This window comes from Pholis gunnellus (genome assembly GCF_910591455.1).
Source record: "Pholis gunnellus genome assembly, chromosome: 16".
In the NCBI taxonomy this organism is placed as follows: domain Eukaryota; kingdom Metazoa; phylum Chordata; class Actinopteri; order Perciformes; family Pholidae; genus Pholis; species Pholis gunnellus.
This window is the reverse complement of record NC_136543.1, coordinates 6746610-6762060: the sequence shown is the minus strand read 5'-3', so window position 1 is coordinate 6762060 and position 15451 is coordinate 6746610. Positions and strand designations below refer to the sequence as shown.

General features: G+C 42.5%; 1 protein-coding gene across 1 annotated transcript; it reads left to right on the top strand.

Annotated features, from left to right (window-relative positions):
- Positions 1 to 10317: 10317 nt before the first annotated feature.
- tmem42b (transmembrane protein 42b) lies at positions 10318 to 12081 on the top strand (the record flags this gene model as incomplete). The annotated part of the gene is made up of 3 exons (XM_079175487.1): positions 10318 to 10494; positions 11522 to 11668; positions 11938 to 12081. The coding sequence occupies 3 exons, from the start codon at positions 10318 to 10320 to the stop codon at positions 12079 to 12081; spliced, it is 468 nt and encodes a 155-aa protein (XP_079031613.1).
- Between the last annotated feature and the right edge of the window lie 3370 nt (positions 12082 to 15451).

Sequence of the window (15451 nt, the reverse complement as noted above, 5' to 3'; positions counted from 1 at the left end):
AGTCCTCAAATTACTGAAGAAATGTATGTTGGATGTTTGTGTAACAGAAGCATTTTAAAAATACAACAAATAAAATAAAACCTAATATTACTCCAAGCTTCAACACTGCCCCAATTGGCATTTTGAAGTAATAGCACTGAGCCAATTGGCTTAAACATCTACTGTGGATGCACATGAAAGTTTCATTTTGTCCTCGTCTTATCTTTGGAAAGTCCCTCAGAGAGTCCGACAAATAGCAAGTCCTGTGTACGACCTCTTTGAGCAAGCCCAAATGTGTTTTAGGATACATTTTAACAGCTTTCTGAATCGTGAAGCACAGTTCGAGGTCGATTGGTATTCTGTTCTAGATCTAAGATATCAAACTAATTCAAGTGTAAAGGCTTTTATACGTGCTCACATTTTGAACCTCCAGTTTAGATGACATCTGTCTGCAGAGGAGTGGCTCAGAATAAGTGTACGTAACAACAGCAATTCTGTTTTACGGTGGAGTTAACTTTAATAAACAGTGCCACAACACAAATCTATATATATTATAATATAAATATTGTGATACATTTACATTCATCTTAATTCGACCAACTAAGGAGGTGAGAAGGTTAGAAAAACATTTAATAAATTCCGGAGTGGATATCAAACCTGGATGTCATTTTCATATCTTTTCTTGCTAATTTTAGCAATTATCAGAGGGATATATGAGGGGTCATATTTGTGTTCATCAAATGTATACAACCTGTCACACAGATGCTCACGCACACATGTCCACGACAACCGTAGTGAAAAGGACACGTTAATGAAGACCTGGCTGAGGAGCTCTGCAGGCTATTAAGAAAAGGCCGAGATTGCGCTGAGCAATAGGAGGCACGCCTCAATGAATCTCCACAGGACACGTAACACAGCACGGATAGATTCCTGCTGCTCATCAGCTGACGCAGCCACAAAGCCAAGATCAATACGAGAGAGTAAAAAAAGATCCCTGGGCTACAGAGAGCCAGAGAGGTTTGTTAAAAGCCTGCGTTGAGAGTCAAGCTCGGGTCAGCTGCATTCCCATTATGAGCCAGTTTAACTCTGAGGCTTTTATTACCAACCGTCAATTTAGAGGGCATATTAATTACAGAGAAAAAGTATTTATCATGGACATTGTTCAGTATAAAGAGATAGGCTGTTTGGCTGAACCCCGCCACTGGACAGTGGTTGTCCAATCACACCTTAGCAATCGTAACTAGGCATGCCACATCTGTCAAGCTTTTGATTTGTCCACATGTTGACATCTGCATGGGGCCGTAGAAAGAGAGATACTTTGGAGGGTAGTAGCTTTTTTTTTTTAAATTACGTTTCCAAAACTAGCACAAGAGAAAAAGTGTATAAAATGTATTCAACTGTGATTTCATCTGCTCTGATATAGGCCGGACGTGTCCAGCTGACTGGTTTACTATCTGCATTAGTAACTTAATATTATTTCATCCCAAAGGCAAAGGGGCATGTTATCAGCTAACTTTATTATATTATTTTGTGGGGTTCCAGGTTACCTTAGTCAACGTGGATAACAAGATGCTTGTGTATCATCTTTATTTCATTGGTTTTTTCTCATCCCCAAAACCCCTTTCTCTTGAAAAAGTCAGCTTTCAGTGTGAACATACGAAAACTAAGGCCACTGTGTTACTTCTCAGGGTTACGTCTTGAACATGTTCTCTTGGACTGGCACATCTGCTACTTGCCCAGGAACAATGACACAAAATGATGCAGTCAAATCACATCTTTTGTAACGTTGTATTGGGATTAGCCCACTTACTTACAACGTGATACGCACGGCAGCAACGGCACTAAGAGAAAGAGCGAGGACCAGTGAAATAAGACTCAAACCAAGACGGACAGTACGGCAGGTTAATGGTGCATTCACATGCTCCTCGGATGGTCGTTGGTCCAACTTCGGTGTGTCCATGAGCTCTAAGTCATAGTGTGGAGAGAACAGAGATGCTATATAGAAGATTTGTTTATTTTATTGCTCAAAGCGTTTAAACAACACGTTGATAGCAGTTTCCAGTATTTGCGTTGCAAATGAGAGGGATCAGTTGAGCCATGAAATATGATTGGGACTAATTCTGATTATTCTGACAGCACGTGAATGCAGCACAAATGTCCTATAGACTTGTTCCCATGACATTTCTGGGCTACTGAGGGGCTAATTCAGACATGTCTGTAAAAACAGCAGGACAGAAAGTACAGATCCTGTAAAAGTTTTTAAACAGCTAAAAACTAATTATAAAAATGAACCACACTGCTGTGCTTATAGGTTTTTCATGGGAGCCCCAGTTTAAATTTTAAAAACGGCATACATTAAAAGGTTTCGATTTCTAATAGCGCCTGTGGACGATCCCAATTTCTTTTAGAATATGCAAAGTAAACCTCAGCAATGTGCTTAATGAACTGAAAAGAATGATGAAAGAAATGCATTAGACTGACGTGAGGACTTCGGCTCTCTTTAATCTTCTGCAAACTCTGCAGTATCATCATCATTATCTTCGTCATCATTATTTCTTCCTGTTAATCGTCTTCCACTCCCTCCTCCTCCAGTCATCTTCATCCCCATCATCCATGCTATAAGCACTTTGAGACAACATGCATCATCGCTGCCTCCGTCACCATCACTCGGCCGAAACAGAGCGACACAGAAATAGGTGTTTCCTCACCGCGGCACTGTAAAGAAATCATTGCCTTTAGTTTTCCCAGGCTGTACACTGACATCGCACCAATCTCTTTTATGTCAGTCCTGTGTCAGCCCACTCAGATTTATGGCCGCCGTGACAACCCGAGGCGGGCCCCCGTCACCTTCCACTGCTCCTGGCACCAGAGCCATTACAGCCTAGAAGGAGATACTTTAAAACTGAGCAGCTCCGAAATCTCAGATTTGTAGGACCGAAGAACAGCAGCCTTGGTTGTAGCATAATAGGGACACACTTCTTCGTTCATATGGTGACGTCAGAAGAGTTTTAGGCTATAAATGTTAAGTTAACAACTCAAATGTCAGTTTTTCAAACATTAACCCCCTAACACCCCGTTTCTGAGGCTTTAAGGTTTCTTCTTTCAACACAGTAACACGTAGGTTTTGTTCTGTATCAGCTTGTTCAACTCTTCATTGAAGCTATATTATATGTACACTGGTACCCTTAGATACAAAGATCTATACCACTCTCGTGTCTGTCATCGACGATCACTCACAGTCGAGTATGATTGTCTTCCTGTTGGTGAAATGGATTATTTGTGGGTCTTCAGGTGGCTGCAAAGGTCAATCCTGGATCCAATCATGGTCTATTGCTGTGTGGGCAGTCGTAGTATTCGTAGGTGGAGGAGCAGTTTGCTGGTGGGTCTCTCCTTTCTGCGTTGCCCTTTTGTTTTCATGGCAAGGCGGAGGTCCTTTTCCCTTCAAACGTCATCCTTCTCCAAAGGTTCCTGTCACAGGCCATCTCTTCCCAGTTGTTGAGGTGAACGTGGCATTTCCTCAGGTGGGATATGAAGTTATCCTTGGGTGCACTTCCCCCTCCCTAAGTTCACCATAGAGGGCCTGTTTCGGGAGACAGGAGTTTGGAATACGGATTATATGACCAGTCCATCGCAGCTGGTGACGAGTGGTAGTTGTGGAGATATTTGGTAGTTTGACTTCCTCCAGGATGCTGATGTTTGTTCGCCTCTCTTCCCAGTTGGTCATTAGGATCTTATGCAGGCATCGTTGGTGATATTGTTCCAGGGCTTTGACGTGTCTGCTAGTCCAGCATTCAGGACCAAAGAGGAGTGAGGACAGAACTACTACTTGATAGACAAGCAGCTTGGTCTTAGTCTGGATGTACAGTAAATATGAAGCCACAGATGGGATGTTAGCATAGCTTTGGTTTTTGTGTGGATCTATTGATTGGTAAGCTATGGAGGCGCCGATAGAGCCAGGCTAAACTAGGCTAACCAGCTGTTAGCTGCAAATTTGTATTTACCGTACAACCATGAGGTTGGTATCAATCTTCTCATCTAACTCTCTGCAAGAAAGTGAATAAATGTATTTGCCAAGTCACGCCTTTTATTTGTTTACGAATGTCGAAAACTTCCGCAAAGGATACACCGGCGTTTCCTCACTCATAGCTCCTCGCCAGCTACACGCAAGTCTCCTCGATCCTCGAGATGCATTTTAGGAATTGGGATGTCCTGGAAATCGATGGAGCGCTGAGATCGATTTCCAGGTCACCAGCCGGAGAAGCGAGGAATCGAGGTGGCACGAAGTCGGGAAGTGCAACATACTGAAAGACCCAATGATATTTTACGTAGCATTGTGTTTCATCAACAATCTGTGGAAGGCAGGTCCTGACCTCAACCCCATCCAACACCTCACTGGTGCTCTTGTGGCTGAATGAGAGGACATCTTCAAGCTATTGTTTAAAGGTTGTCAGTAGATATTCCGATCTCTGGTCTTATGTTGCAGCAGCAAACTTTGTGCATGCAAACCTTCCCTTGAACAAAGTGCGCTGCTGTCCGCCACATTTGGCATTTGGTATTTCCGACAGCCTTTCAGAAAATAATTGATGATTGATTCGCAAAAGGCTCAGCGAAGAAAAAGGCCCAGGACTCAGCTTTCAAGATAAAGTCTTGTGAAGAGGTCCCCCGTCAGCACACATTCTCAGTTCTAATGCCTCGACTACCACGCCATAATATTTCACAGCTTTTAATGGATCCTGGCATCTCAAAGAGGACTGTAAGTGGAAGGATGGGGAGTTTTGCTCGTTGATGGATACAGTATGTCAGAATAAACGATACTTTCTTAGTCAGCACACATTTTCTAAGGTTATTGGAAGAGATACTGAATAGCAGGGTTCATTTTAGAGCAGGCTGTCAGAATTTGAACACGGATGGGTGTATTATATCAGCGATGTTACATCTTATCGGGGTGAGCTTGTCTGTCCTTGTCCCTGACAGAAATCTGGACATTGCCCATCACTTTGTGTACACAAACCACATATATCTTCTCCTCTCAGACTGAGAGTCCAAATCAAATCCAAACAGGAATGTACGGAGAAACACAGCCGTCCTTCGTTTGTTTCTATGTATCCGCTGGCGCAGCAGCTGGATCGGATTAGAATTTCACCTGGTGTATTTGTTCCTGGCAACTGCAGGAGATTATCTTGGGTCCGTTTGTTTTGGGAACATTTTATCCGTTCCTTGTAAACTCTGCTGCCAGCCAACATGTCTCCATAAAATGTTTCCATTCCTTTGCTTTCTGGAAAAAAGGCGTTCGAGTCAAAGGACCCCCTGTCGGCTCTTGTTTTGGTTTTACTGTAATGTAATCTTACAATTGTTCGGTTTATTCAGTTTCAGATAATTTCCTTACTGAGGGAGTTCCGTCTGCCATGTAATACATTACATGTGATGCTTGACTTGCCAAAAGCTTGCCTATGTTTGCACAACAGCCTGTATTATTCACAAAGAGCAGCAACCTTGCCAGCTACTTAATGGACTGGAAGGGGTCAGTTGACCCTGGACGCTGACAAGGTCAGCAAACTGTGTGTGTGTGTGTCGTTGTGTCGACTGTAAACTGAGAGCAGGAGAGAGTGATTTCATAGTTCAAGGGTGTGTGTATCTGCCTGTGAGTGAATATTTGACTTCTCAGCTCTCAGCTCTGTCCATGCTAGGCTGACGGATGAAGCCATGCATATTCATCAAGGCAGCTAAAGAATAAGGCTTTCCGATACATAGAGATGAATATGGAGGCTGTAATGTTCACACTTTAGAAACCTTCAGCCAGCTCTGAAGGTCAGAACACCTTAAAAGCTCTACAGGAAAGAGGACGGATAATTAAGACCAGTTTATCAACACAATTTCTCAAGACCATAAAACACAACTGCCTTAGAGTGTATATTGATGTCCAAATCTCTGCATATGAAAGAGTTAGGTTAACAGAAAGCCAAGCCATAACATTGGAAATCACCAGAGTTGTTCAGATACCAATACCAGCGTTGTAAATGATTGATACGGCATAAAATGCTGGATTAGGTATCTGCGAGGATGCAAGTCTATGCACCGATCAGATAGCACGTTATCATTTCATTTATAAGCTATATAGAGGGAATTATGACTCGACCTTTGACCTGTTTTTAAAGCACTGGTATCAGATCGGTATCTGCATTGGCCAAATAAAAATGAAAATCCAAACATTTCTAGAAATCACAAATCCCTTTGCTGATTCGAATCATGTACAGTTAAGGTCAAGGATTCATGGTCACATAGTCGCTGTGTGAGTCGCTGTGTGATTTGTTCATTTCTTTGCTTAAGCTAAATGAATGCATCACCGTTCAAAAGCACTTAATACATACAACAGTATGTGAAAGGGAACACATCACTGTTCATATTTTGCATATACCACAATGTTGACAGCTGATTCAGACTGCAGCAGGAGTACATTCAGTCTGTCGCTGGTTCAAGCTCCTACATTCAGTTCAGTATAAAGCTATCCTAAACAAGCACTGTACACAAGGTTAAAGCTGGAGTTTGTGTGTTACTTTCAAGCACTTGCCAACCGAGTTCACACAATGCTGATTAAGCCTATCGGCGTCAGGCAAAGCTCTCTGTATTTCGCAGTGCACCAGACTTGTGGTGTCTGGTTCCCGTGGCGACTTTCCTGCGCTGCATCACTTCTGGTGGGGCAGCTAAGAGTATAGCATATAGGAGCTATGGCGGAAAATCCTGAGGCGTCCAAGAAAAGTTTCTGAAGAGGATGCAACAGATAAAAACCAAGACTCATAGTTCAGAGGAAAGAAGTAAAAACAATAGAGCAAGGTTTCAAGGTTTTATCATCCGCTTTCAACTTTAAACACTTGAACGTATACTGTGCACTACAACTGAGCTGAGTCACCAGTGATTGGTGACAAACGCAGACTTTACAGTATATGGACAAAATAAATACAAAAAGTACAGAGCAGATATAACTTGCCTCAAATGTAATAGGCCTAAACTAAATAAAAGTGCAGTAGAATATTGTATCAATCAAAGGCACACAATAAAAAGAGAGTTTTTAGGTAGGTTGGTAGGTTGGTTCCATCTGTGTGCAGCATATCAATTATTTGGAGGTACTGGATAACAATTAAATGCACAAATAAAGCTCCCAAAACACATATCTTCCCCAAGTGCTCTCTTAGTTGTCATGTCCTTGTAGAATAAAATATTTTGGAGAAAAGATAGCAGTGTGTGGGTATTTCTTCTTCTTTTTTGTTTTTAATATAAGTTGGGTGTGTGTCCAAAAGAAAAAAGAATCCCACAGCCAAAGTGGTCACTATCTCTCTGCAGCAAAAACCTGAACGGCTTTTTGCCAAGAAAAGTTAAATTACTATGTTTTACTGCATCTTGAGATTAAATAAAGCAATAATAAAGAGAGACAATAAGAATCCATTTTGCAACCATTTTCTTATGAATTTTCCCTTTCATTTGTCAAAATATATATCCGACTGCAAGCAATTGACAGCTGAGTTAAAGGTCACAGTTAAAATGGTTACTCTAATGAACCCTACACTTTGAAGATGGTATTTTCCTCCTTATTAAATCACCATACAGGACCGGGAGCAGAAAATGTGGACAAAGACACGGGAAGGCAGTGACAGACCTTCAGTTAAAATAATGTCACTAAAGCTCTCTGTGGGCTCAATTATCGCTCAATTGAACAGAAGCGGAGGGGGACCGCCAATTTGAGCACTAACTTGACACTTGTATTTGTCAGAGGAGCTTCAGGCTGGAAACTACAAGCGAGGATAACAGCTAATGGCTCCTCTTGGTTTCAGACTTTCCCCGCTAAGCAGACACTCCAGAGGGATGATGGTGTCAAAATGTGACAGACGGAGGACGGTCATTTTCCCGAAGCTTGTTTCAGGAGGGGATGAGAGCAAAGGACATTGTGACAGAAACACCTGACTTCTTCTGCACTGTCATTGCTCGCCACTCTAATATCCTTTTTTCACAGACAAGCTCTGGCCCTGCATTGTTATGTGCTTGTTTTATTCCCAAATTTGTTTCCTTCCATGTTTAAGTGCCTCTAATTTCCTTTAAGGACTCTGCGATCACCCTCTTAGTTGGAATGACCCCATAACTTAACTTGACGTATCCAGATGCATTCAAAGCAGGAATAATGCCACGGTGGCCTCTTTACAGGCTAATTAGGATTTAATTGCTCACAAATGTCAAAATGAAATGGTAATATGGTTATGGTAAAAGATTGTCAAAGCATCAACAGGCAAAATAGGTTGTATTTCAAGCTAATTGCTGCCCCAAAGTCAGTGCTTTGCATCAAAAGCAGGTTGTGGATGTGGACGTATTTCTCTGAAGCACATTAGAGACATCTACTGGCCTGAACACTAACTTGGGTTTACACTTGGCCTGGTTGAGAAAAAGGATGAGGATCACCTTAAGGATGTAATAAAAAAAAAATTTTGAGGATTATTCTGCCCTTGATAAAACAAAACATACTATTTACATATTTGGCGAAGACTGCGATTGCAGGAATTGCAATTTCTTGCCCCAGCTGCAGTCAAGCAACCACTTCAATCAATGCACTTTCAGACAGACAGACAGACAGACAGACAGACAGACAGCTAAAGTAATAGGCCACTTTCACAGAAGATAATAATAATGGTAACACCTGAAAACAACTTGACGGTTATGGTGCATTCTCGCCGCTCTATTTTCGTTCACGGCCGCAGTTTACACGCTCTCAAAACCGACTACTTACATCACCAGCACCAGACAGACAGAGCGACCGAACATCGTGGTATGTAGATGGAGAACATTCGACTCCAAACTAATGCTAATGTTGCTCTGCGGCTGCTAACAGTGAATATCAAACTTGTTTGCTAACGAGCTAAGACAGTGTTGTGTTCACACCTGGCCGCCAAGTGGCCAAAAATATGAGCTATTGCAGTCACGTTATAAGTTCATTATGATGTCAATTTCAATACAAAAACCAGTATTAACCATTTGTAGTTTTCCCCTTTGTGCATTTTACCACACATTCCCTTAAGACTATCCCAACTGAATTATCTGCATTTTGTTTTAGATACTTTGGTCTATCTTTGAGCATAAAAAGGCAATATGAAGGCATAAATACACCTTTAAACCTCTCTGTGTCTGGGCATTATTCCAGTTCATAATTCATTATTCAGCCTATTTTCCCTATGTAGCCAAAAGACAACAAAGACCTAACAAAATCAGATTTTGTTTTCAGTTTGTGCTATCAATCAGTTTGTGAGAGCGTAAATCACACTTCCAGATTCATGCACTGATTTGGAAGTAGGTCTTTAAGTCCATTACAACACTGACACCATTCTGTCTTCATGGTCCCTGCCGAGTCTGACGAGGAGATGGACGTCTGTCGTCAGAGGACTCTTGTCTTCATAACAACGCTCAGATTAATACAGTCAATACAGGCCCATACCACACATTCATGCCGATGACTCCACTTTCCATTCCTAATTAGGAGAAAATTCTAGTTTTGTTCTGGTTCGCCTGTCTGACAGGCTCATCTCTCTTTAAAGGGCACAGGAGGGAGGAAATGAGGATCACCTGTGAGGATCTAGAATACTGCCCTATGCCTACACACACACACACACACACACACACACACACACACACACACACACTCCTACCCAACCATCTCTCTTGTACCCAGTGTGTTTTAATGTAATGAGCCTTTATAATGCAGCTCATCAGTATGCAGTAGGGAACAGAGGTCTGGATCAACTGAAGTCAGACTTTGCCGTAGCCTATGTCCACACACAAGGACATTAGATTAGCATTGATTGTCCTCTATTCCACCCGGTATAGCCTCTCAGGCTATAGCAAAGAAGAATATGGGGTACTTCAATTTACTGTCTATTGATGATCTGCTTAATCTCTTCCAATCAAAATATCTAATTAAGGCCATGTATTGTGGTTTATCAGGATTCCATTATGTTTGGCGGTACCTTACTGCTGCTTCAAAGTCATCACTCATTCAGTTAAGGTTATATAGAATGATGGAACTGCTTTTCCCAGAATGCAACAGGGGGGCTTTTTAGTCCAACCACAGCGCTGCTACGGGTTGACCATGTGTTGTGAGACTGCCACCGGACGGATGTCTGTAGACAGTGCAGGAAAACGTGCCACACAGTGACACACACACACACACACACACACACACACACACACACACACACAAACACACACACGAACCAGGCAGGCAGCTCAACGCGGACAAGCAGCAGCATCATCAGAAATGTAAATGGTGGATTAGAAAATAATGTGCCTCGGCTCATCGTCAACATGTTCCCGGGAGTTTTCTATGCACTGCTGGCGGGTTTCCTCGGGGCCGTGGCGTCGTCGTCGGCCAAACTGTCCCTCGGAGCCGACTATCTGAAGGGAGTCTGCGAAACCGGACTCCGGACGTGGGGAGAGCAGCGGAAATTTAGACAAGCGGACGAAACTACCGCCTGCGACCGGGTGAGGCATCTCCACAGTTTTGAGTTAATTATTTACACAGTGAGGATGGCTGTGAATAATGCAGCGTGCGCGCCTGCGAGCGGGGCGATCTCTCGCGGAGGAAGTTGGGGGGTTATCCCCGCCCGACTCTCCTCCCCGACTCCCTCAGCATCAGCACCATCAGCAGCGGCAGCAGCAGCAGCATCGCGCGGGGTGGGGGAGCCCATGCGGCAGCTGCGCTCTCGTGCCGTGTCCGCGTGCCGGATGACATTGCAGCTCGTCCCGAGTGTGTATGGGTGTTATCGCGTTATTCTTTTTAAGCAACTCGTCTCGGCGTGGTTGTGAAGAGAGAAGGGTTGGTTTTTTAAAAAGGTGTCGTGTGTGACCCTATATACGGTCCACGGTGTGACCTTCACGCTGTGCGCACACGTCACACGGTGATGTCAGAAACATCTGCAGACAGCAGACATGGGGCGTTAAACGGTAGAACCCCATTTAGTCTGATGGATGTTTAAAACAGTAGGTGTGTGCAGGTAGAAGCAACACAAAACGCTCTTAATATGCACCCTCTGGTATAACATCATAATAGACAAAATAATTAATGTAATGTGATGCTGATGTATTATAATACTGTCATTGATATAATGTATTCTTTACAATGATATTTGCAGTGGTGGAATGTAACTAAGTATATTTACTCAATACTATACTGAAGTACAATTTCCAAGGCCCTGTGCTTGCATTTCTATGATACTTCATAATTCTATCAGATGTCAATGGGAGGTATTGTACTTATGACTCCACAAGTTACTGCTTTGCAGATTTGGATTTTACACACAAGGTATGATGCATTGTTACAAATTGAACTACTTAAATATATATCAAGTAGGTAGTCTAGTTGCTTCACCTCCAGCAACCGCAACATGAAAATGCGACGTAAACATTGATGCATTTGTATATATAACAATGTAAAACTGCAGAGTGCACAAGCTTTTGCATTAAAGCCGACACAAATCAGTTGCCATTGAGTTCTGTTTTTGTTCGTCAGCTTCATATCCCCCTGAGGCTACTGTGTGGCGGGCTGCTTTTCACCTGCAATGCTGTGATGTGGACCTTCCTCGCCAAAGCACTCAGGTACTCCTCTTCCTCCACCCAAACCACTGTGACCACCACCGCCTCCAACTTCATATCTTCCGTAAGTAACAGTCTCTCTCTCAGGACCTCCCACACACCCTTGTAGTCTGCTGCCACTTGTCCTCAAAGCATAATGGAGAACTGTAGTGAAGTTAATTTCACAGTGACCTTTCGTCCTTATATAAGCTGCATTCATTTAGAAAATAGGCTAAATTCAGAAATAACCTGTCGCAGTGATTTAGGCCTCGTACAGGAATTTTTTTATTGGCATTGTAGAGACTGATTGACTTTGTAATGAAGAAACACGGATTTCGTTTTCGCCCCCTGCAGGCTTTTCTGGGTCAGCTGATCTTTGGTGAAGCCCAGATAACGTTGTGGTGGGTCGGGATCTCCCTGACCTTCTCCGGTCTGTTGGTACTGCAGAGGGTTTCACCGCAGGATGGGCAACACGACGCAGGCGCCAAGGACGAATAACATGCCTCGTCTCCACTAGAGTTCAGCCTGGCTCCGGCTGGCTGTGGAATGAGGTGTGTTTAAGGTCGGCATCTCCTCTGATTTCAACATCTAGCCAAAGAAAAGTGAGATCTTATGAGAAGAATTTCCAGTTTTGTAGTTAATCCTCCCCCATTTACTAGTTTTATTGACTGACTCGTTTCCTCATTAACCAAATGCCACTTAAATTGCATCCTTCCTGATGAAGAAAAATTGCTTTATTTGTAATGTTACTATTTATCTGTCAGTTTTGTTTGCATGTAGGCAGAGAAACACTGTTCGAAAATCAGAGGAGATGTTGGCCTTTAGCCAGTATGGCCATGACACAGCTACAGTCTGGCTAGTGGAGACAAGCTAATGGATGCCTGCGCCAAGCAGACACTCTAAAATCATCTTTGACCACACAAATGAAGCAAAAATTATACTAGCTTTACCTTATGTTTAGGGAGTTTTTCAGTCAAAGGCAGCACAACAACTCATGAGCTAACAGAAGAGAAGGAAGGGAAAAGAGTAGACTAAAGGGAATAATTATACATTTTGGGAAATACACTTATTTGCGTTCCTACTGAGAGTTAGACAAGAAGATTGATACCACTCTTATGGTTGTACGGTATATATGAAGCTGGTGCCAGTGTCTGGTTAGCCTAGCTTAGCATAACAAGTGGAAGAGGGAAACGGCTAGCCTGGCTCTGTCTGAAGCTAACAAACTCTGCCTACCAGCATATTTAAAGCTCACAATTGACATATTTGATCTTGTTTGTTTAATTCCAACATCCATTTTGTACAATTCGGTTTTCATATGGATTAAACAAATGTTATTAGTTTATGGCAGAGACAGGCTAGCTCTCCCCCCAATCCAGTCTTTGTGCTAAGCTAAACTGACCATCTCTTGGCTGTTGCTTCATATTTAAAGGAGAGTGGTATTAAACTCTCAGCAAGAAAGTGAATATGTGCATTTCTCAAAAGCTATACCTTAAAGGAGGAGACAGATAATACTATATATTTCTTCATGAGCAATGGGCAAATGGCATCATGTACTTTGATGTCACCATCACTCAGCCTGTGCATTATATATCGCAGCCATCAGATCACCAAAGCTTTCTTAATTCTCACATTTCCTTAAGTTACTCTGACACTCACTGTAAACATCCTACACTGACGTTGCATCTTATGCATGCTCAAGGCGAATAATAATGAATGAAGCACTTAGCTGACGAGGTGAACTCGTATTTTCACAAGTAATAATACTAATGTAGCGCTGAAAGGCTCGTGCCAGGCTCTTTTTTTCTCTTATTTGTCTTTCTTGACAGCTTGAACCTCAAGATATGAGCGGGACACATGTTTTGATTCAGAGGGAGCTGCTCCTCCACTTTATGATAGACGTGTGCACGCTCCTACTGAGGCCTAAACTCAAACTATCTCACACCAAAGCAACCTGGAGCGTCAGTCCATATCAGAGTGACGTCCCTGTGAGCTGCTTCTTGTTATTAAACACACAATCTTGTGATAAAATGTCCAAACTGTGTCTACAGCATTAGACACATCACATGGCCTCTTTATTGCCTGTTGAGCTTTAATGCGCCCTGCGTTTCTGATTATCCATTATCCTGTCCATCGCCCATCGTTTGCAATACCATTAGACTTCCTTTAAATCTCACAACACTGTGATGTGTGTAACAGCGAGGGAGCTTTGAGTGGGGATAATTGAGCATAGGCAATGGCAATAAATGCTGCTAGAGGGATGTTTCTGTAAGCATGAATCAAGCTAAGTAAGCATACTGTAGTATACAGTGGTTTGTCTAATGCTTTATTGAACAGTATTGTGTGATCACACTTTGCAGTTGTTTGGATACATATCATAATATGAATGCGTAACGGTAGCTATTATGCCTGTGTGTAATATTCCACAGCAGCAACGCACAAATATATCAGATGTCCTTCCAGCTGCTGCTGTGCAGGTTTTGTACCATGTGATTTTACATGCATCCCTATTAATGTGACCGCAGTGAGAATGTGATTATACAGCGCTCAAGCTAAAGGCCGGCTTCAGCAGTGGATATCACTCCCAGCCACGCTGAAGTGAATTCAGCTGTTTGTGCCTCCCAGTCACATCCTGGGTGTGTTGCATTACCTTTTTGGGGAAAATTCCGCGTATTCGCTTTCTTGTCGAGAGCTTGATAAGAAGATTGATACCACTCTCATGTCTGTCCGATTATTATATAACTGGAGCTAGCTGTCACTTAGCTTAGCTTACTCAAGACTGAAAAAACGGCTAGCTTGCTTTTGTCCAAATGTAATAAAGTATGCCTACCAGCACCTCTAATGAACATGTTGTATATCTAGTTTGTGTGTAAAAGCACTGTGAGGTTCGCCAGGCAACCAGCTGATCAGCACACATGTTATATAGTGAGCTTTAGAGGTGCTGGTAGGTGAATCTTGGTAGCTGTTTTTTTCCTGTTTACCGTCTATATGCTAAGCTAAGTCAACCAGTATAGCTTTGTTCATACCAGAAAGATATACATGAAACATCAAGCTGTGGTTTCATGGGAGGTTTTAAGCCATACTATTTCTTGGTTGGGAGCAGTTTGTAGTAAACCACAATTTTACATTTTTACGTATAATTTCTGGTGCAGATAACACGTGTAATGTGATGAGGACATATAATGTGTTAATTTGTGAGTCTTCGGGATGCTGGTAGGCAGTTAGCTGACAGGTAGGTCTTTATGCTAAGCTAACTGGCGGCTGGCTGTAGCTTCATATTAGCATACAGACATGAGTGGTATCGATCTTCTCATCTAACTCTCAGCAAATAAGTGAATGTGAAGTGTATGTTCCAAAATGTCAAACTATTTTTAACATACCTTTAATCTGTGCTTTTGACTCCGAAGGTTTTTTTTGGTGCCTGGCTTTTCCTCCAGTTAACGGCATGATACGAGGGTAAACCATCTACCTGTGAACCCACTCTCACTGTAATGTAACCGGTCGGAGCTTTGCAGTAGCCACATTTATAGCTCTGTGACAGCCGCATGGCCCTAAGGTGTGATGTACTTATATCCGTGTGCACATAAACTGTAGATGTGGTCGTACAGAGAGATTAGAAAACCACTCAAATACGATGTTGACCCGACAAGGCGCGTGTCACATTGGCGACTTCATGCGCTGCACTGCGAGAAAACTACAGTAAATCTTTCAGCACTGTTAAATCAGTAAGGTTTTGACCTATGTCTTGGTAGTATAATGGAAAAGAGACTGATTTTGCAGTAGTTTGTTGGTACTCTTTAACCTAAAATATGTGCAGATCAGTCATCGCTTCAATCTGAAGGCTGCTGCAACGAGAAATTTAACATTATGA